Here is a 23,467-nt window from a genome sequence, read left to right on the forward strand (position 1 = left end):
TGAATGCCACATCATTTGGTCTTTTTATTAAAAAGCATTAACATATCTTACAAACAGGTGTGCAAAACAAAACCAAGTCATGATTAATTGCACTAAGCCACATGCAGAAACCTACACTTCAAAAACTACCTAAAAAATGTAGTACTTTAATGTCGGGTCTTTAAAAAGACAAAAAGCCTTTCTTCATTCCTGATTTCATTTAAATGAGTGGTATAAAGCGGAGTCATTGTATACTGGGGAGAACGGGTACATTAAATACAGAAAGCTTCAGCCAGGTACTTAAACCACTTGCTTCATAGTGGATTACAAGAGTCTTTGTTTTGTTTGTGTATCAGCCAATAATGATGCAAAATATCCATCAGCACAGGCCTGGATAGAAGATGAGGAAACTACTGGAAGTACTTTGATAGTCCTCTAGTGTATAACATTTACTGCTAGGGCTTTCCCCATTGGCAGAAAACCATTAGTGGTTGGTTTGTCAATGCTGAAAATGTGCCGGATTAGTGTAACATTGACAACCAGTAACAAATCGTCAGCAATCCAGAAGAATCAAGTCAGCGTCTGAAGAGTGAAAACTATTTTTAGCATCTAGGTATAATAACCACCTGCAAACACCTGGCTTGCTACCAATACTGTGGTGTGTCTCTCACAGAGAACCAACGGGTCATACAAAAACCATAAAAAAATGGAGCTGAAATAACGGCAATAACTAGTATGTTATTTTCTTTCAATCAATGCAGTCGGTGGCAGGAAAGGAAAAATTAAGGACAAGCCACTTGTAGTTGTGTTAAGTTTAAAATATTTTTTTCTTTTGATTTTATGAGAGGGAAAAAAAAAACAGAACTCTGTTAAAGTACAGTAATTGAATTATTTCAAAGTAAAAACACTATAAAGGGAGTCTTCAGTAAAGTCTTGGTTTGTGTGAAATTCCCACCCAACATCCTATGAATTACTGCCGAGATCCAGAGAGGAGTCTTTCAGAGGAAATCCAATTCCTTCGCAAACAAAGTCTCAGAGTTTGTCATCAGTCATTTCTAAAAACTGCGCGTAGACGTCTCGTGTGCACTCCCCCTTCTGGTTAAACTGAAATTTGTAGTAGCTGCCGTCTGCACAGATCGCTGCAAGAGACAAATAGGGAATTCATATTATAATCTATTATATCCTATTATAAACCTCTGCACAAGCGATTCTAGTTGTAGAACTTCTCAATACAGGACACCAAAAATAAAAGCCAACCTATCTCTCTAAAAAGGCCCATACACACAGCGATTTTCAGCTGAAAATCGCCCAGTGTGTATGGCCTAGCGATGATGTGCGCTCCCGCATCACCGCTGGGAAAGTGGTTCGTCTGCTGGTTTTACTAGCACACTTAGCTATGATGGATCATATCTATCAGTCATCGCTGTGCGTGTACGCTGCCGGGCTGAAAGTGGGGCAGAGCTCCCCGCTGCCTCACCCTGCCCCGCTCATTCACTCTGGCTGGCTGCTGCAGAGCCCTGCTCCCCCGTCCGGCTAAACAACCGACTCACCCATCTCAACACAGAGCACTGCTCCCCTGCCCGGCAACACGCCCTGCTCAACATGGAGCACAGCTGGCCACCAATGTTTAAGCCAGTAATATATACATTGCTGGCACCACAGGGCACCAGTGATTATTAATTAGCCAGTAATATAAACACAGACCAGCAATGTATATATTATGGACACCACTGCCCACCAGGTCTTAAAGTGAGCTGGAACGGGACAGAACTGTGTTCTGTTAGTTAAATTTTAGAGCTGGAACGGTTCCACCTCGGTCCGCTCGCCTTGCCCGCTGTCTGTCCCTGCCTGCCTCGCTAAAGGTCACAGCCGGGCAGAGTGGTGCTAAACCCGGCTGCCTCACTCGGAGCAGGTTCATCCGTCTGTGGCAGGGCTATTTCAAATGGCGAGCCAAATCTGAGCTTGCAGCCCTGGCAGCCAATCAGGAGACATCGCTGCCTAATTGGTTGCTGTGCTGCAAGCTTTGTTTGGCTCGTGAGCCGGTGCGTCATTTGAAATAGCCGCACCACAGACAGATGGACCTTGAGAATGTTGCCTTGCACATGGGCAGGATTTTGCGATTCAGGGTGGTGTTTACTTGATCGCTGGGCTTTGAATATACGCTTAGTTCTTAGTTACTGATTAGTTCTGAATCAGGCCCCAAGAACAAAAATGCACTGAATAAAATGGCCCCTGCTCCCACCCTTGGGATTCAAACCCAACCCATTATGTAAATAGCCTTTTATATGAAAGATTTTCAGCAAAGTCTTTCGCCTCCTCAAAATCTCTTGCTCTTTGGGAAAATGGCTCGGTGTGTATGGGCCACACATGAGGCATAGTTATCCTTTCTTGAACCTCTTTTGGCAGTTACTAACCACTCGGGCCAGAAACACCTCATAAGATCTGCTCTTTTGGAGAACCAAGCTTCTAGCCATCACAATTTGGTCAAAGTCACTCAGAGCCTCATGCCTATTTTTCTTGCTTCCAAACACATTCACTTGCTACCTATTATGATGCACCCCTTGATATGTTCAATTGTAATAAGATGACAGTCAATGCCCTTTCATTTAACCTGTCAGTTTTAGGTTTGATAGGGTATGGATCATTCGGTCGACCCAAGGAAGGTCGCCGGCAGAAGGTCGAAAGGGTCCTGCGGTTGAATGGCTGAAGGTCAACATTGCAGAAGGTCCACATATATTTTTTTTATTTCTTTTAGGCATCTAGGATGTAGACGTCTAGTTCTGGACACTAAGTGTACGGCAGCCCCTCGCTGCGCTTGCAATGCTTTGGGCAATGCTAGTCTAGTCTAGTCTAGTCTCTCTCCATACCCTAGTGGATGGTAGGGCATAAACTACCGCCTGTTCTGGAACCACAGTGGGGGGGGGGGGGGGGAGAGATAAAATAACCAGTGTCGACCTGCTGCAGTGTTAACCTTCTGCCAGTCGACCTTTCTTGTGCCGACCTAAAGACCGCATCCCGTTTGATTGGTGTATATACAGATAATTGTGGCAGAACCATCATATGAACTTGGTATTACGTTTGCATCACCGTTTGGTACAATTCTTGTTCTTCCCCACTTCCACAATGTGTTTTATATAGACAGGAGAGTACAGATAGTAGAACTGTAAGTAGATGTGGCTTAACAGGAACGTGTGACAGCCTTGTGCCATGACAATGTGCAGGAATGAGAGGAGATATGTAACCTACTGTGCATCCAGCATAAACAATCCCCTCCATGTTACATATTGCCTATTCCCACGGAAACCATTACCTTACCTATGACAGAGTTCGGTTCTGTTCCAAAGGCACAAACACAAGGCGACCCAGAGGGAACCTGAAACTTGGAGAAACTCCACTTTGAACTGAAATACTTCGGAAGGAAGCTGGCAGATGCCAAACTGGAATGAAAGAAAATTTTGCACATTTACATTGTAGCAATTTAAGCTTACTGGCATTAATATACAAGACATTTTAACAGCAATTACTACGGAAAAACTGATTAAAGGATCATTCCATGCCAAATCCTCACACAAAAACCAAACACAGTAACTTTTCAACCCAACCGTCTCGGAGTTCATGAAATTTGGTAGGATGATAGATGACAAAGTTAAGGCCCATACACACTGGGCGACTTTGAGCTGAAAGTCGCTCAAAGCAGGAGGTTTGAGCGGCTTTCAACTCAAAGCCGCCCAGTGTGTATGGCCCGGCGATGAGCAGTGAGCACTGCTGCGCGCTCCCGCAACATTGCGGGAAAAGCCGTTCATCTTGGTTATACCAGCCGATGAGCGGCTTTTAGGACGGGTTTGCAACGCCGTCCTCCCCCCTCCATCAGCACCGGCTTTCCCCGCTCAGTGCTGTCCATACACGCTGAACATAGTTGCCCAGTGTGTATGGACCTTTACTTTCATATGTAAAATTTTAGCCCTCAGTGATATTGTGTAATAAATGGTAACTTTGCTTCTTATTGAGTTAAACCTTTGGATTGTGGGAGGAAACCGCAGTAGCCAGAGGAAACCCACACAAGCACTTGGGGGAATATTTATACTATTATTTATTTATGTTGGTCTTGTTTTGAAGCTAAGGGACCATAGTTTTTATTTAAAAAAAAAATAATTCTAACTACAGTACAACTGTTTTGGAGCAGCATGGACTGTGCAATGGTTAGCATTATGCCTCACAGCGCTGAGGTCGTATATTCTCCCCGTGCTTGTGTGGGTTTCCTCCCACAATCCAAAGATAAACTGGTAGGTTAACAAAATTAACCCTAGAATGTCTGTGTGTGCGCGCATGTACATGTGGAAATAAAGATTGTAAGCTCCACTGGGGCAGGGACTGATGTGAATGTTCAAATATTCTCTGTACAGCGTGGCAGAATATGTGTGGGCTATATAAATAACTGCTAATAAACTGTCTTATTCCCATTTATTACTAGTTCTCAATGCAGAAGCTGATGCCAGACTGAGCTAAACACAGAGAGACACTATTATTTATTTATTACCAGTACAAGACAAGTCTGAACTTGCCAGCTGCATGGCTAGTCACCATTTGTGCTTGAATGGTTCAACTGCGGTATTTAATATATTGTTTTGCTCTGGTTCCCAAAGACATCCCAAAATGAAACTATATACCAAAGACATTGTATTTAACTGTATAACACAGTGGTTCCCAAACTTTTTTGAGTCATGGAACACCTGAGTATCAGAAAAAAAATGTCACGACACCCCTAGGCAAAATGTTCTCATTGTGCAAATCAGAAGTAGCGTAGTGTTCCCGCGGCCAGCGTAGTCAGCGTCCCTGTCAGATATGTGTTCCTGAAACACCCCCACTATCCACACCAGCCCGAAGCCTGGCGAGCGCACGAGTTACGCTTCCCCCCGACCTGTTCATACCCCCACTATCCACATCGGCGTGGAGTTGATTTTATAAAGTGTGGTGAGCCACCGAGCCCCACGAGGGGATGTAAAGTAATCCGCGTCCCCTCGCTATGCTTCGGGCTCGGTGGCTCACCACACTTTATAAAATCAACTCCACGCCGTCGTGGATAGTGGGGGGTATGAATAGGTCGGAGGAGCTCGCCACACTTCGAGATGGCGTGGATAGTAGGGGTTTGAAAAGGAGGCTCTCCCTGAAGCAGACACAGGCAGGGTTGCCGTACCCGGTCGCTATAATTACTGAGATGCAGGGGATCTGGCGGTTACCGGCGCTGTGTGAGAGGTGCTCACGAGGCTTGCAATGGATGCCAGGGTCAGAGCCATGGAAGCTGGGAACAGAGCCGGGCTGCCTCAGAGTCACTACGCTAACTATGCTAGGCAGCCATTGGGCTCCCGCAGAGTCACTACGCTAGGCAGCCGTTGGGCTACGCTGACAGCGTAGCTTAGCCTACGCTGAAAATGGGCGCTGTACTATTACACAAGTACCATACATTGACTACCAATAAAAAAAAAAAATTAAAACCTGGTATGTGTATGTATGTGTACACACGTTAAGGGCAAGTGGTTCAAATATGCTGTCAAGTTCTATGTTTCTCCTCACCACATGATTGCCGACACAATGTACAGTATAAAGTGTATATGTAGATATTAGATTTAAGAACTAATTTGGCAATATTACGGATTAGGTCACAGTGATGGCTAGACTGGATTAGGATAACTAATCCTGTTTAACACACTGCGTACCTTTATAATTTCATCTTATTTCTTGTACATTTCACTATAGCTAATTAAACTGCTATCACAAACCATATGCTATGTTCTGTTTTGTTTGTAATACATTGGCCGCTTCCATGTTGTCCTGATTAGATCAATATTCCAGGAGCAGTGTGGTTCTACAAAAAAACATTCTAACTTTAATGAAATATTTCCTTTGTAGAAACCTTTATTATGGTTGGTATTTACTTCATTCTCAATATAGTCATTCTTACAGTAATGAGAAAATCAGTAGTAAAGAAGGGTGTAAATATGCAACACACATCTAGTCTGACCTAGTAGTGACTGGATTGTAAACTGCTATTCAGTCAAGGTTTATTGGCTTAGCCAGATTGATAGGCAGAACATACCACACCTATGCCTACCACTTATTTACACTAAAATGAGGCAGAAATTCAGGACACTGGGCTAATGCAGCTGGTTTGTTTAGTCAGCCACCTTTTCTGGCACCGCCAACCCTCACGCTAAATAATGGAAAGAACTGGAAGATCCATAACTCATCTGTCCAATCGTCTGCGAAAGAGCTAACCACTAATCACTCAATAAGTGGATACAATCCACATGTATTTTGTGATTATTTCAGTGCAACCCTAAAAATTATTCAGTTAACCGAAGAATGAACTTTTAAACCTCAGTTACTGCTATACATTATATATAGTACATGAATCAGATTTTGGAATTACAGAGGATGCTGCATCCATAATTAGGTATTGCTCCCCTCCTTCCTACCTGGATTGTTTGTTTCTCTTCGGATCCTCAGCTGCAAAGATGTGTACGGTCCCATGATCACTGGAGACACAGATAAGTGATGCGTCTTCATTGAAATTTATGCTAAAGAAAGACAAAATGTTTGAAATGAATAACCTACTGCACACACATTACATGACTTTGTACACAATGTCGAGGGTAATGGCGGGTTCTAAACAATCGTTTGCATCACACACTGTGTATACTCCATCACAATGCAAACGCGCATTCGCACTAGTCATTGGACGCTTCTTTTGAGCATGCAGGAAGATTTGTAAATATTGTTAACGACAGCATACTCCCGGATGTGGCCACAAGCCATATATATTTCAAGATTGCACAGTGTGTATGCTCCATAAATCACAGACGACACTGCATCATTTACAACATGGTCTAATGTGTATGCACCTGTAAATAAACAACATCCTTCTTACTGTACACCAAAATCGTACAAAGAAAAAATACTGCGTTCTGAAAACATTACGACCTATGTATAGTCACACAGCTAGGATTAGGTAGGACTATAGGTTCCTGTATTTTTATTTTTTTCTTGTGTTATTATTCTTACCAGTAAATATTTGCAGCCTGTGACCCTCTACGCAGCTCCTGAATTAAATGTCCAGATGTTGTGTCAAATATTCTTATTAAAGTTCCCTGTAAAGACAGATAAGTCAGATCAGGTTATATGAAAACTTCTCTGGTAAATTAAAAATTCTTAAAATGGGCCTGTGAAATAAATGGGCCTCATGATAAATTTTTAATTTCTTCTATCAGTGGTGCCCAAGAGGTGTGCCTAGGCACCCTGGGTGCTTCAAGGTTCTTGCAGGGGTGTCTTGGGTTGGTGGTCACAAATCAAATTATTTAGGGATAGGCAAAACTAGTGCTAGTGGCTGCCAATCATAAAGCATGTGGACAATTCGAAGCACAATTTTACACCGCCACATATGTGAACCCAAGAATAACTGGTTGGCAGAAGTTACTTACTTTTATATTTATTGTTTTTTTTTCAAAATGTATCAAAACTTTTATCCTAAGGGGTCTTAATTTAAGACAGTTTGGGAACTAATGTTCGATGTAGATTAGACTGGCTAAAATAATTAACTTTTAGTATACTGTACATCATTCTTATAAATGTTCAAATCAAATAAGAACTGGAGCAGAGACTGTCAGTGTTGGGCTGAATATGGCCTCAAGGGGGGGAGGGGCAAGAACTACAACAACCTTCTCTGATGCAGTAGCAATTCTGGTCCCTTGTAGGTTCAAAGCGATACAGCTCAGTACCCCCTCATGTGCTGGGATGTCAACTGGTGGCTTCTCAGTGCTGGCCAGATCTACAATCTGCACATGGCCTGTGTGAGCCCCAGGAAAGGCCAAGTAGGAGTTGTTGCTGTTTGGACACAAGACGCACAGACCTGAGGAGAGATTATTATTGTTTGCCAAAGTCTAATAATAAAGAAGCCTAAAATAGACTCAATATGCTGATCCGCTCTGTCAGTCCCTCCATTGGTTGCCTATATTTTACCGTATTCAATATAAAATACTTCTAATGACATACAAGGCAATTAACCCGACTACCAACACATATCTCTTTGCTGATCTGCCCCTGCAAGCTCTCCCGGGGGGCAGCTTGTGCTGCCTGTGTCCCCGGGAGCCCTCCTCCCCCCCCCACACACACACACACATTCCGGCGCAGATAGGGAGGCTTCCATCTCCCTGCCTGCCACCGTTCTCTTGGCTCCATTCACCGCAGGGGTTAAAAATATCTGTCTGGGGCAGCGAGCCCCGGCGGCGTTGAATAGGGTGAGAGGGAGGGCTGGCAGCGAATGCTCCAGCCCTCAGGAACGCGGCGAATATGCAGCGAATCCTAACCAGGATTCACTGCACATGCCGAAAAAAACAATTGATTACTGCCCAGAGTGTTTGCTACAAGTCTCGCAGATATCAATCACCATCTCATCTGCACATCACGGACCCCACAGCGATCCTTCTTCCCAGCCTTCTCCCGTGCTTAGAGCGCAGGAGAGGAATGGGAATATTTCCCCCAATCCACTCTTGGGGGGGGGGGGGTGTATTCAATCTGTGCAGATATTTCCAACAGGTGGAAATATCACCACTAGCCTGTACAATGCTGCCATTCCCGACAGGTGGAAATATCACCACTAGCCTGTACAATGCTGCCATTTCCGACAGGTGGAATTATCACCACTAGCCTGTACAATGCTGCCATTTCCGACAGGTGGAAATATCACCACTAGCCTGTACAATGCTGCCATTTCCGACAGGTGGAAATATCACCACTAGCCTGTACAATGCTGCCATTTCCGACAGGTGGAAATATCACCACTAGCCTGTACAATGCTGCCATTTCCGACAGGTGGAAATATCACCACTAGCCTGTACAATGCTGCCATTTCCGACAGGTGGAAATATCGCCACTTGCCTGTACAATGCTGCCGTTTCCAACAGGTGGAAATATCGCCACTAGCCTGTACAATGCTGCCGTTTCCGACAGGTGGAAATATCACCACTAGCCTGCACAATGCTGCCGTTTCCGACAGGTGGAAATATCGCCAGTAGTCTGAACAATGCGGACGTTTCCGACAGGTGGAAATATCACCACTAGCCTGTACAATGCTGCCGTTTCCGACAGGTGGAAATATCACCACTAGCCTGTACAATGCTGCCGTTTCCGACAGGTGGAAATATCGCCAGTAGCCTGTACAATGCTGCCGTTTCCGACAGGTGGAAATATCGCCAGTAGCCTGTACAATGCTGCCGTTTCCGACAGGTGGAAATATTGCAACTAGCCTGTACAACGTTTCTGACAGCTTTGAAGGGTGTCAGTTTCCACTTTTTAACAGTCAAATCTGTTTTGTTGGAAACTGGCGTGGTTTGTCGAATCCACAGCAGTTTTCACCAATCTGCGGACTTTCTGACTCTAGACAGTCGGAACATTGTATTCCAACTGTCAAATTTGTGTTGTAAGCCGGAAAAAACGGACGGGACTCGACTGTCGGAATCCTGGATTAAATACCTCCTTATTTATAAGAGACTCATTTCAGACATAAGTAGGTCTATAACTAAAATACATTCAGATGTATTCAAATCCAGTAGAAACTTGGCTGCTATTTAATAACATATCTTTATCATTTGTCACCTTTAGGGTTGTAGCAGGTTTCAAAGACATGCAGCTGATGAGGGTTGTGGGTGAAGGTGAAAACTTTTATCATAGAGTCCAAAACGACAACAATCCTGCAACACAGAAGTTTAGAAAGGGTCATACGGGCCAAAAAGCAAGGTGACAAAGAAACGGAAAGAGAACATCCTTAACCGACATGTAGTTATCTCTGCATTATTGCTATTCCAGACATTAATAATGGATTCTGCCTATTTCCATGTAATAATAAATATTTCTGTTATTGGTTTCATTAGTAGATCAGTACCTGTCTCTGCGCAGTTTCACAGCTTTAACCTCAGTGGAAAATTCTATTTCAATCACAGTTTTCTTTTTCAGGTCATCCCAAATCATCACTGGGACAGAAAAAAAGACAACAGATATAAACCAGGAAACATGAAGGAGCGAACTAGCATGCACAAGTGGACACAGGAACAGCTGCTCTTTCCTATGGAGGGTAACAATGAAAGGCAAGACAGGCTGAATTTGAAGAAAAAAAAAACAATCAGAAACGTATGGATGTATTCTGTAATCGCGATGTGCAGAGCAACCTGAGCCATCCCAAAACATGGCTGAACGGTGCCTGGGACTGCTCCCTCATGGGGGTTTACACCAAGAAGATGCCCTAAACCAGCTCTATAGTATGGGTATATATAAAACACACAAAACAATAATACTACAGGCTTCTTCATTGCACTGAAAATGGGAATTACTAGATAGAAAAAAAAAGTGCGTTCTACTTCTAGGCCTTGCAATAGGTTGTACAAATGTTTATCTGTGTGACACTAAAGGTGGCCATACACACGCAGATGTATCTTCAGATCTGGCTGGTTGGAACAAAAACATGGATATGGATGAGAGCAAATGACAGTTGACCATTTGCTTGGAAATGCTGGAAAACTGACAAACGGTCACTCATCCATAACCATGTTTTTGTTTCAACCAGCCAGATCTGAAGATAAATCTTACTAGTGTATGGGCACCTTAAGAGCAGCAAAACAATATCACAGGCAGCATATAGATCTAAAGAGGAATTCTACAAAATAAGGCAGCTGCGAGATTCCACAGCATCATATGTTGAAAGTTTGATTCTTGGTGAATGTAATTATTATTGGACCACTCCCATATAAGGATAACATACAAGACTCTCACCTTTGTTGGGCGGGTACTTCGGCTTCTTTCCTCCTCCAACCAGAGCGAGATAATTACATCGGAATAACATTTCTACATAGCCGACGCCACCTTCTAGAAACTCTGCAAATAAACAGAAAGGACACAAAAGGTGTAAAATAGATTTACTAGCTCTCGCATTCACCTTTGTTCATAGAGAGCTCCTGGAGATTACTCCAAACACAAGTAATAGCTCCAGAGGAAAATGAAAACCACAAGTGGAACTGAAGAGAGTATAATAAGTAGATTTAGCCAGCATGCTGGATATTAATTGCTGGGTGATGCACTATCGCTATGGCCCCTAAACACAGAGCGATGAAGGGGCATTTTCTAAGCGATCAAAATGCCCTGAAATCGCCCTGTGAGTAGGCCCCATAAGACTAGAAGGATTTTTTACAACAAAACTTGTATTTTTATGGAATTAATAAAGGGTAAAAACCTTGTGTATACTCATTTAATAGAATCGAGAGAGAGAGAGAGAGAGAGATCGAGAGAGAGAGAGATCGAGAGATAACACACACGTAAGAGAAACTAATTAAAAGCAAAGTACATAACATTTTTGTTCTCTAGTGCAGGGGTCCTGAAACTATTTTGCTCTGGGACCCCATCAGACAAAACTAATTACAGGACCCCAGCAAGTTACTGCAGAAGGTCATCACGTCACATGTGTAGTCAGCAGACAGCACATACATGGCAGCATTGTGGAGGCACAAAATTATGTGAGGAGTCTAAAATAACAGATCTCTCAGATTTTTCAGACTCCTTCAATCACTGACTGAGATTAGAAAAGTCATCAGCCTGATGTTCAGCAACATGGAGTCGGACCCACAGTTTGAGAACCGCTGATCTAGTGCAAATAAGACTGGATCAGGTACAACATATCCCTATGATTTCTGTTACGCAATAGTTAGTAAGAATAGTAAGAAGCCAAATAATGAAATAGTCACCTTGTTTCTCTTTTTCCTTCAGTGGATCTGTGTTGTAAACCCGGAATCCATTCTCCATGCCACACGCAAAGCACCCTGTGGAACAGGACCGAACAGATCAGAGGATATTCTACTGGGTTAAAAATGTATCCTATGTCAGTAGCATTGTAATAGGGATGTCCTACCATTTTAAAATAGAATCAGGTTATAAAGCTCCAGCGAAGTAAAATCCAGGAAGCTGACTGCAGGTATCTTTTACATTTACTAGTAAGCGAGGCAGAATGTCTCATAACTCAGAGCAAAGGGGTATCAAACACTATATGATTACTCACTAGGGCAATAAAAACAAATCTATAAAAGTGAATAATGTGTAGAATGATGCCGCTTTACTTGAATATGAAAATTGTATGATTGCTTTAAAAAAAGGACAGTATTAAAGCTCAAATGTAATCGTTCTCAGCAAGTTTAAAATGACAGTTTTAAAAGGTGCCCAAACACTAGGGCGACTTCATTAAAGGGAGACGCCACCTGCTATTTCCCATGACCCACCTGCCAGCTTTCCAGGTAGCAGGACTGCATACCCTACACCTGGCCTAGCCAACTTCACTCCTTGTGAGCTACCAACAGTGCATGTTTTGCAGGTCTCCTCACAGAATCACAAGAGAAGTAATTAGCTCCACCTGTGGATCTTTTAAAAATGTTTCAACTAGTAATGAGTGCACCTGTGCAGCAGCTAGGTTGTCTGGAAAACGTGAACTGTTGGCAGCTCTCGGGGACCATAGATGGCTACCACTACCCTACATCATATGCAGTTCCCATGCATACAATGTATCGTATGCGATCCCATCCAAGCCACAATGAGTCACCCGTTTGAGAACTCAAATGGGACTTTTTTGGGGCATGTCTATTCATTTGGTTGGGTTTACGTGCTATGCAGATACAAATTTTATAAAACACATTAAACAAAGCACAATAGTAACATGTAGTAATGATGGTCCCAATTCACTCCAAACTCTTCATTATATACATGAAGGAGGCTTGTAGTAGAAAATGTTGTAATACATAAAAAGGTATATACAAGAAGTGCAGGGTGTTTCTATATCTTATACCATGTGCAGTTCCATCCAGACACCCAGCTGGGTACAAACCGCCTATTCAGTCAATCCCTTCAAGAAATCGCAGTTTTGAGAACATTAATAATATAGACATCACAATTTTGGGTACTTGTGTGTTAGTTGGGCGCCCACTAAGCTATTTGCTTAGTGGGCTATTCTGCATAAGGAAATCACATCGCATCGCATGTCCAGTTTTAGTGTCACAGGATGCGATGCGATAATATATCTGAAGGATTTTTTCCACATACAAACGGAACTTGGCACAAAAAAGGTTCCCCACCCCTGCCGTAAATGATCAATTCGGGAGCAACTTGCGCTGTAATGGCAGCCATAAGTGTGGTGGCATCTCTCCAGTCAACGGCTGTGAGGAAGCAGGCCCCCATCTCCCTGCAGATGCCCCCAAACACCCATTGCTGTGGCAATATCCTCCCCACAGCGTATATTCATTTAGAGAACAGGGTCTCATCGACCTCCACCACTAATCCCGGTCCTCCAATTTGTGTCTGGGGCTGTGAAAGCAATTCACAGTGCAAGCCTCCCACATCAGTGCATTATATTGCACCGTCGTGTTAAGGCTCATCCCCAACTTCCTTTCGCAGTAGGCGACACTGGTGAGTTCATGTGCCCAGGAGTAAAGAAAGCGTATGAGCTTCACGAATGGCAGCCGGCAACCAGGGTACCCAAGTCCTGCTCACACTGTCACCTTTCGACAACAGGCCTTGATATGGCACCGCCACTGACCTTCTCTGAGTGAAAGCTTCATGGGATGCCCGTTTGCGTAACGCGCTGCAAAAACGACAACGCCTCCTCCTCTGATGTCGGCAGACTGAATAGTGACATCTGCTGACATACTGCTGTCGACACTAGTGACTGAAACAGTCGAAGAGCTCTGGGTAGCATCCATCACTGACACTGTTTTACCTCAGAGTGAGGGACTAGGAGCACTTACGCAACTTCTGACTGACTACACTATTTACTTAGCTTACGTTTATTCACAAAACATAGTTACGGTACTTTAAATGCATACATCAGTACTATATGCATATAAAGTACTGGGATCGCATGGCACAGATCGCACGGCACTAAAACGGGACATGCAATGCGATGCCCTTCCGCAAGCGTACGTAGGTAAATTGGGCGCCCAACTAACACATAAGTACCCATTTTTGTTCTTATTGGGCATTCTTTACCTTTTAAGCATCCAAAACACAGGTTTAACCACACAAAGTGGCTAAATTAGTGTCACACTGCATAAACCAGGGCTGGGCAACACCGGCCCTCCAGATGTTGATGAACTACACATCCCAGCATGCCTTGCATCAGTTTCAGCATGGCCACATAGCAAAACTAATGCAAAGCATCCTGGGATGTGTAGTTCACTAACATCTGGAGGGCCTCAGTAAATAAGCTAGAAAACCATGCAACTCTGCCTTGTATTTCTAATAAAGCTTACATTCGCTTTTAGTGTGGACTGGAGAACCTGCAACACTACAGTTGTAAGACTGTTCTATATACTGTAAACTGCCTACATTAAAAAGGATCCTGATAGAGCAGACTGCAGAAATACATCCTATCTAGGACATGGGTTGATCTCATTAATAATCATATATTCATAGCTGTCTAGGAGATGGATTACTGCATGCCGACTATATTGTAAGCTATACATCTGTAACACAATATAGAGGTCTATGCCCCTTATTCTGGTTCACTCGCTAAGGCAAATTCCTTCTCAAATGGACAAAGCCATATGCACTGCAGGTGGGGCAGATGTAACTTGTGCAGAGAATTTGATTTGAATGGGGTTTTACTTCAAAATAGAATCTATATTGCAGTGTAAAAATAAAGTATTCAGTATTTTCCCTGCACAGAAACAAAGTAACTCAACCAAATCTAATCTCTCTGCACATGTTACATCTGCTCCCCGTGCAGTACACATGGTTTTGTCCATTTGAGGAGGAATTTGGCTTTGCGAGTGAACCAGAATAAGGGCCTATATACATAACTCAATTGTAAAACGCAGTGGAATGTGCTGGCGCTATACAAGGTATTGTTAATAATAGCCATTATTGCGAGAAAAATGTAACATGTTAATGTTTGACATCTCTTCAGATACTAATACTATCTTTATTTATAGAACACTAACATTTTATGTACAGTAGGGGGACTTCAATTAGAGGAGATGAGTGTTAACTTGCATTTCACTTCACTTATGGGTCATTACATGGTAACAAATGTTACATTTCGACTAAACAGTTCATGTGAAATATATATATTTTTTTAGCATGTGTTTGAATATTTTGTGCAAAATAAATGTTCTTTGTGTGGTACATGATATGCTTTAATTTTTACAAAGCTTGGTATCTTGTCATTGTTAGATGCTTTGAGATAGAGGATTAAAATCTGGCAACAAACGTTACATTAAAAAAAAAAAAAGAGGGACAGCGCTGCAATGTTTGTGACAGATAAAGAAATTTCTCTGCTAATTGGTAAGGTCTGGAACTAAAAACTCCTATATTTATATTAGAAAGTATGTATTTTAAAACAGGGATAATGACTTGTTCATCTCTTGCCCAGAAAAAATACAGAAAAGTAACAAACATTACACCCAAGTAACAAACATTACACAGTCAAATGTTCATGACTGAGATCATTGTAAGGAGTGCCCAAAAATCTATTTTAACTAAATAGAGTAGAAAAGAACATGAAGATCACTAAATTGTCACAGGTAGCTTTTGTGAGAAATAAAAATTTCCTCTAACGTCTCTTGGTTTGACTAACTTTGCAACATCCATTACAAATTAAACTTCATCTACTTGGGGATAGACAAAATACAACATACATTGTTGTCTCTTAAGAAACAATCATTTGAATTCATCTGGCAACTTTGAAAAACCACCTCTATGTCCCTGTTTTGTTTTTTTTTGTTTTTTTTTAATACTAGTCTAAAGGCCCGACGGACGGGCTGAAGTTTATGCTTATGCAATTCTTGCTCTACCTACCCTTCCCAACCACAGCGGGGCAAAAGCTGCTGAAGCAGCCAGAGCAGGTCTCCAACTAGCCACCTACCCTTCCTAACCACCGCAGCAGATAGAACAGGTCTCCAACTATCTAGCTACCCTTGCCAACCACAGCAGGGCAGGAGCTGCTGCAGGGGGTACAGAAGAGGTTACACTCAAAATAAGGTGTCTATAAAAGTCTAACCCAAAATCTAAAAGGGCAATAATTTTACTAGCAAAAAGCTTTGCCCTTTTAAATTTCATGAATAAACACGTTCGGTGGCGGAGAGTATTAGAACCTGATGCTTAGTGAATAAATCCCTCAGAAAGCTTTGGTACGCCTTGCTTAATTGGTGGTTCTCTGTAAGCTTGCATGGATTGTATCAATTGTACCTGGTTTCAAGTTGTACTGTGTCGTTTGTAACCTTATTTCCCTTTAGGGGGAATTCAATTGCAGATTATCCATTCAGAGGTTCAGAGTAGGGGATAGAAGTTACAATGGAAAATGAAGCAATGCTTAGAGAAGGGAATAATTGTTTTGTATTAGTGAGTCATGGTTCTCCCTTACATAGCTCCAGCAAGAATGCATCATTCCCACCACTAACTGGAGTGAGAAACTTAAAGCATGCTTCCTTAATTACCGTATATTATTTTCTCAATTTCAAATAAAGATGTACGGAACAAATAGGACATGTGAAATCAGTCACATCTACTGTTGAACAATGTATAGTACATGTTGGAATGGCCAGAGCATGGATCTTCATTGTATATGGACTATGAAATCCATATCAATAATCTATTTTAAAATGTAATTATTTATTTTCAGGATGACCTGCTTAATGTCTTAAAGCAGTGGTAGCCACCTCCAGTCCTCGAGGGTGCTGACACCTTAGTGCAGGGTTTCTCATCCAGGGATACTCACATTCCTGTAATGGTGAAGCAGGGAACGTATGGGTAATAGGGATTGGCAAGAGCAGACACGCTTTCCGATGCCGGGGATGTTAGGGAACAATGGCGACTCCTTGCCCAAACATGATCGTTAATGATGATGCATGAAAGGTCAGGGTGGAGGGGAGCTCCCGGCAACAGGGATTGTCGGAGGAGGGCTATCCCCGTAGTAAGCTTACTCCGCTTACTGGGTTCACCGGCTCTATGTCCAGGGTCTTGCGCACTTCAGATGCATCACACCTGAAGTAAACCAAACCCATCCGATGCACCCCCCGATGGCTGTGCCAATGTTGGGAGTACAAATAAGAAAAAAAACAGGTACCCAGTTTCAAAAATGATGGACTGTACTTCAGTGAAAATCTACAGTATATCTGTACTTCAGAATGCTAACCTTCATGGTCTGGAACATACAGAGAATAGGGAAGAACAGTAGTGCTGTACTATCTACTTGCTGTGCGTCACAGTTACAGCTGAACTCAGCTTTACAAGGAATGCAAGCACATGATTCTTCTCTGGACAAAAGACACGCCCTGAAAAAAAAATGACTGCAGAAATATGACTTATTGATTAGAATGTTCTCTTCTGGTCTATTAGGTCTGCCTGAAAATCAAAATGATCCCAAAATTAATTTGCCCAAAATGGGGTGTGGAAAATCATTGAGTAATATTCTATAGGAAATTATTGATTCCTGTGTCTTAAACCATATGTGTTTTGCATGTGAAACCCTACCCTTAGGTTCAGGAAAACAAATTTCTAAATATGGAACGCAACCACTATTAGTGTTCATTCTAGCACCCACCATCTTTGAAAACCCATGCAGTTCCTGTTCCCTGCCTGGGGTGTCGGTGTCGTTGTCTGCTGTGGTGTTTCTAGCACAGGTCTGGTTTGCATATCAGTGCTGATATACAAACCACACTGTGCTAGAAGCACTACAGCAGACAGCGACACCCCAGGCAGGGAACAGGAACTGCATGGGTTTTCAAAGATGGTGATTGCTAGAATAAACACTAACTATATGTCAAACCACCTCCTTTTTGTGAAACACAATCAATATCACTAATGCAAAACTATCCCCAGTATTTAGACGGAAACATTATAGGGCATGCATAATGACACAATTCATGCATGACCAACAACAAACTGGATCTGCCTTAAAAGAAAATGTCACATTAAGGGCCTTATTCTGGTTCACTCCTTCTGGCAACTTCCCTCTTAGATGGACAAAACCATGTGCAATACGGGGGGGGGGGGGGCAGATGTAAAATGTGTAGAGAGAATTAGATTGGAGTGACTCATTTTGTTTCTGTGCAGGGAAAATACTGACTGCTTTATTTGTACACTGCAATATAGATCTCACTTTGAAGTAAAAGCCCACCCAAATTCAATTCTCTCTGCACAAGTAACATCTACCCCCCCCTGCTGTGCACATGGTTTTGTCCATCTAAGAAGGAATTTGCCAGAAGGAGTGAACCAGAATAAGGCCCTAAATCTCAGAGCCACATCTCCAAAATCCCAGCATATGACACTCACAGATACTACATTTGGCCAGTCAATACAATTATTTCCAGAATACATATAATGAACAGATCTATTAAAGAATAGAACCAACTTGACATTGAAAAAAAACATGGAAAATAAGCATGCACTATAATAAAAATCATTATTTCCTTTAAATTTTAGATTAACTAGAACTTTACAGGGAGTTCAAAATGTCCTGCCAACATGAGCACCATCTCCGGCTGCAGATCTCCTGTGCAGTCATGGCAGGCCACAGAGGGCCAACACTTTCAACAATTCCTGTAGAAAAGTATGTAACAAGTTCTCTTATACCATGTACATTAAGGGTCAGTATCAAGCTTCAAAAAGTGATAAAATGGAGAGTGATAAACAGCCAGCCAATCAGTTCCTAACTGCCATGTTACAGGCTGGGTTTGAAAAATGAAAGGTAGGAGCTGATTGGCTGGTATTTATCACTCACCACACTATCACTTTTTGAAGCTTGATACATCTGGTCATAAGGGAGCGTTTAAATTGTTCTGTGTGCCCCCTGCTAGGCATCTATACGAGTGGTGGACAGATAAATTAAGTTTTTTCTCCATTTGAGGTCCTTTTAGTATTTGATGTGCCTGAAAGCATGAAGTTTAGCCACGCAAAGCAGCCACACCTGACTAAAGCAGTGGTTAAAGGGCCCAAACCACGGTCTTTGCACACATTTCTTCTAACCGCTCAGGAGGCTGCAAGAAGCAATGGCTAATGGTCATCTAAAAAGACCACAATCCAATTGATCCATTTTGCTCCCCTTAGTGGTATCCATGGGGAAAAACAAAAGTGTTCAATCACCCAGAAATCCAGAGTTTAGCAGTTTTGAAATTGCTATGAAAACTGAATAGACCCTTCCATTTTTATTTAAATATTAACATAATTACATTAGAGATTCCTTTAGAACATACCAATAATATGAATTATTTCCCTTTGGTATACTGTACTAGTCAGCTATTAGCAGAAAAGAATAAGAGATGTCACCAAGACCTTTTATATTGATGTAATATCAAGACAAATATATGTTGCTGTGTCAGTGTTCTGTCCTGAGTACAAGGGAACATATTGTTACAAGATGGACTATGGGTAGTGTGCAGTTAAAACACATTGGCCCTTATTCAGATCTGATGACAGTACAAATTTGTGTAAAAATAAATTGCAGTGTAAAAATAATGCAGCCAGTATTTGCCCTGCACAGAAACAAAATAACTCACACAAAACTAACTCTCTCTGCACATGATACATCTTCCCCACCTGCAGTGCACATGGTTTTACCCATTTTGAGAACAAATTTGTACTGCAATCAGATCTGAATAAGGGCCATTGTCTAATGGCTCAAACCTCAGCAAGGATGGGACACAAGCTCTTCACTCACTACAGCCTATTTTGTACAAGTGACGGATGCACACACTGACCACACTCTACCCTGGAACTGACCAGCTGCCTGCAGCAAACTATACCACTCTGAAGCTTTTAATGCACATCGCCTTCCATTTCTGTTTGGGAAGGAGAGAGGGAGGATAAAGGATTTTGACAAATGTCAAAGAAGACGGGGAAGGGGGGGGGGGGGGGGGGGGGGGGGGGGGGAGAGTCTAACCGTATGGAATGGGCCATTCTGGTTTTCATCCCATCACAGGACCATACGTGTAGGCTGTAATCTCTCGCTCTTGTCTCTCGTGTGTCAGCTGTCAAAGACCCCATCCCCAACACCCCTCAAAACACACAGACACATACATACGCATGCACGCGCACACACACACCTTTACCCAGACAGGGACATACAAAACAAGCTCCATAGAGGCAGATGTTGTTGCAGGGAGCTCTTCCAGTTTTTATTCAATCCCTTTATCTTCCCCCTGGAGCATGGAAATGACATCCTCTGCATGGTCCAGGAAATCTGCATTTCCTCATGCTGTAAATGGAATCTGGGTCCGATGACCCGGGTTATTCCTTTACACTGCCTCTTAACTAGAGCCCTTCCCATATCCAACCATGATTGCTAAATGGGTTAGATTCCCAGGTCCCCGGACCCAGGTTAATTTTGAAGGAGCAGTTTACGCGACAATAACCCCGAAATTAGTGGCAATGGAAAAAGTGTATAACACTGCCAGTAGCCCGTTCTCTCTTACTATCACTCCCTAGTTATTTCTGCAGGTCACCATACTTCTATTGAAATGGCTTCTCAAATCTTAGTTCAGAAAAGCCTATTTCCTAAGCTGCTGCTTTCCAGTAATACTATCATCCAGGTGTATTTTTGTCTCACCATTTGACGCTGTATTTGTAAATTTGAATTTGTGGAAATTATCTTTGATGGACAATGAGAACAGTACATTTATTCTGCTATACTTGTTTGGCAAGGATAGAAATGATAACACGCAATGTGCAACTGTGAACACTGTGTAGCAAGCTTATAATACACCATCACCTCATAATACACCACCACCTCATAATACACCACAACACAAAATGTCTCCTTCACACAAAAAAAAACCAACAAGGAGGTTTCATACAAAAAAAAAAAAAAAACATTGTGCAGCATATATTATTTAGAATCTCATTGTTTATCATCTCCCCAGGACCGGCTCTACCATTAGACAGCTGCCTTGGGTGCCAGGAGCTAATGAGTCTGCCTATCACAACATGAAGGATGTTTCTGAAAGGGACATCCTTGTAGCATGTAATGCAGGTGGAGGCTGGAGAATGTAGAAAACACTACCGCCACAATTACACCTGAGGGCTGAAGTGCTGCCTAGGGTGCCACTGGGCCTGCTTCATATATCAGACAATGAAAATGTATTAACCATTACAGATCATTGTTAGTACGAGTGTATCCCCCGCATCCCTGCACTACATGACAAATCCAAGTTTTTAGAACCTCTGGTCCATGTCAGATCCCCACTCCCAAAGAGGCTCAACTATTGGGCCCAAAGTATATGACAAGCACCTAGCCCCACTGTTAACAGCATACAGCCCTGGCAGCATGACAGGCCCGAGTCCCTCCCCATGAGTTACTACTCATCCGCTCCATCACAATCTCTCTGTGCACGGAGCCCACCAGTACACTGCAGGACCCCACACAACCACTTGCATTGCCTCAGTATATGAGCCTACTCCACCCACCATGGTCCTGGTTGAATCCAGCGTAAAGCAAGCCGTTGCCGTGCGGGTTGGAGGGCAGCAGGTTCATCGTTCTACCTCCGGTGCCGGTCTCGGTGTCAGAGCCCCGGCTGCGCCGGTTACATCATCACCGGGAGCCCGTGACGCTTCTCCTGATACTCAGCTGCTTCCGGCATCCGCAGGCCACCCAGCCGAGCGCCGAGTAAGCAACGCACCCTTTCACGTGATCCACAAAGGCTGAGAACTGAGCACAGAGCAATCGCTTGACAGACCAGTGAGTGAGTACAGTTAGTAAGAAGTAGAACCAGCAGAATGACCTGGTCAATTTTCACACGTTCGGGCCCTACATTATATGCTGTGTATTATTGTTGTATACATATATACTTTCCTATTATATTTTACTGTTCTATTTCTATGTAATGGACATGTGAAGAACATAAACTACAAGTGTGTGTGTGTGTGTGTGTGTGTGTGTGTGTGTGTGTGTGTGTGTGTGTGTTTGTGTGTTTTTGGGACTATAGCAACAATGGTGTTTATACCTACTAGTAAAACCAATACTTGGATATGTAAAAAAATCTATATTTCTTTAGGACGGTACTTGTGTATTATCACGGCGCCCGTTACGTAGTTAGTGTAGTGTCTCTGTCAGAATCAGCGTAGTGTTCCCGTGGCCAGTGTAGTCAGCGCCCCTATCAATATCAGGGTTGTGTTCCTGTACTTAGCGTAGTCAGCGTCCTTGTCAGTATCAGCGTCGTGCTCCTGCAGCCAGCGTAGTCAGTCAGCGCTTATTACATTGTGTGGGAACCATTCACCATTTTAACCTAAAATAAATATAGGGGGTTAAGTGAGCGCTATCCTGCTTGTGTTGTTTGTGAGAAATAAATGATGCTGGTATAAAGGACTTGAAAAAATGCAAAAGGAATGTTAAAATCTAATTGAATAATACAAATGTAAACCTTACAAAGCCGGTGTGTACTAAATGCGGGGGGTTGTCTATGTTATCAAAGTGGGCGGAAACCTTGTGCGGTACTACGTGTGCTTGGTAATACACCTATTTGGGGTCCCTACTTTGTGGGTGTCACCAGGGGAGATTCCCAAACGGGTTTCAGAGTGTGCTGCAGGTCTGGATTTCACTGGTATGTGGTCGTTAGGTCGACAGTCAAATGGTCGACACATGGATAAAAGGTCGACAAGGTCAAAAGTTCGACACAAGCCAAAGTATATAATAGCGTGCTTGAAGCATGGCAACCAGATGCGATACACTCATACAGTGTCCATGTCGACATTGACATAAAAATTATGGGGAATCTCAGGTCAACCTTTTCCCATGTCAACCTTTTTCATGTTGACCTTTTGTTTGTGTCAACCGCTTGGCCATGTCAACCTAATGCATATTTTCACTTGTCAACCTTTTGACCATTGACCCATAGTGGTAGACCTAGACACTGTCAATCTAATGACCTATACTCGATTTCACTAATGACTGTTCTGTAAAGTGTGCCAAGAAAGACCGAGGTTGGGATTGCTTGTCTTTACATATGTACAAGTAATTCAATGTTTCAGCATACATCAAAATGCTGTCTAAACTGTAAATAATTCGTTTTTCCAATCATCTCCTTTAAAAGCTAATTATTTACTTCTCGTGACCTTGGAATTTGCCTAGTTTACATTCCAGTTAATTGACATGGCTAGGCATGAGTGTTACCAATATTTTAAACGGTAGCTCATTAACATTGATGGCTCTGAATAGTAAAGAAACGTAGCTGTTTTATACATAAGTAACAATCTAACATTGGGCCTTATTCTGATCACATTGCTCACACGGGGAGCAATGAGTAGCATTTGTCCATGCGCATTTATGCACATGTGCAGATGCTTGGTGCGAGCGGGTTCCATCCGCATGTAGCAGTGGCGGCGGGGAGGGGTCACGCCGAGCGTTTCATGGCCGTTCCCATGAAAACGATGGGCGTTCCCATGTAAATGCACCCATGACGTGGGTGCCATTGGGCGG

The 23,467-nt window shown here is 42.7% G+C and overlaps 1 protein-coding gene across 1 annotated transcript; it reads right to left on the reverse strand.

Moving 5' to 3' along the window:
- WDR45B (WD repeat domain 45B) lies at positions 1-21,672 on the reverse strand. Its single transcript, XM_083148353.1, has 10 exons — positions 21,460-21,672; positions 11,763-11,837; positions 10,798-10,899; positions 9,914-10,001; positions 9,628-9,722; positions 7,692-7,882; positions 7,039-7,124; positions 6,453-6,554; positions 3,295-3,416; positions 1-1,118 (listed from the first exon to the last, which is right to left on the reverse strand). The coding sequence occupies exons 1-10, from the start codon at positions 21,524-21,526 to the stop codon at positions 1,012-1,014; spliced, it is 1,035 nt and encodes a 344-aa protein (XP_083004479.1). The 5' UTR covers positions 21,527-21,672; the 3' UTR covers positions 1-1,011.
- Positions 21,673-23,467: the final 1,795 nt, after the last annotated feature.

Source organism: Crinia signifera, chromosome 6 (assembly GCF_055691185.1).
Source record: "Crinia signifera chromosome 6, ASM5569118v1, whole genome shotgun sequence".
NCBI lineage: Eukaryota > Metazoa > Chordata > Amphibia > Anura > Myobatrachidae > Crinia > Crinia signifera.

What these genes read in the sequence shown, in the direction of transcription:
- WDR45B (XM_083148353.1), bottom strand. Translation starts at nt 21,526, where the DNA reads ATGAACCTGCTGCCCTCCAACCCGCACGGCAACGGCTTGCTTTACGCT. An exon ending in CAGGCTGCAAATATTTACTG is followed by an intron (nt 6,555 to 7,038) that starts GTAAGAATAATA and finishes GTCTTTCTTTAG; the next exon opens with CATAAATTTCAATGAAGACG. An exon ending in AGAACCGAACTCTGTCATAG is followed by an intron (nt 1,119 to 3,294) that starts GTAAGGTAATGG and finishes TGTCTCTTGCAG; the next exon opens with CGATCTGTGCAGACGGCAGC.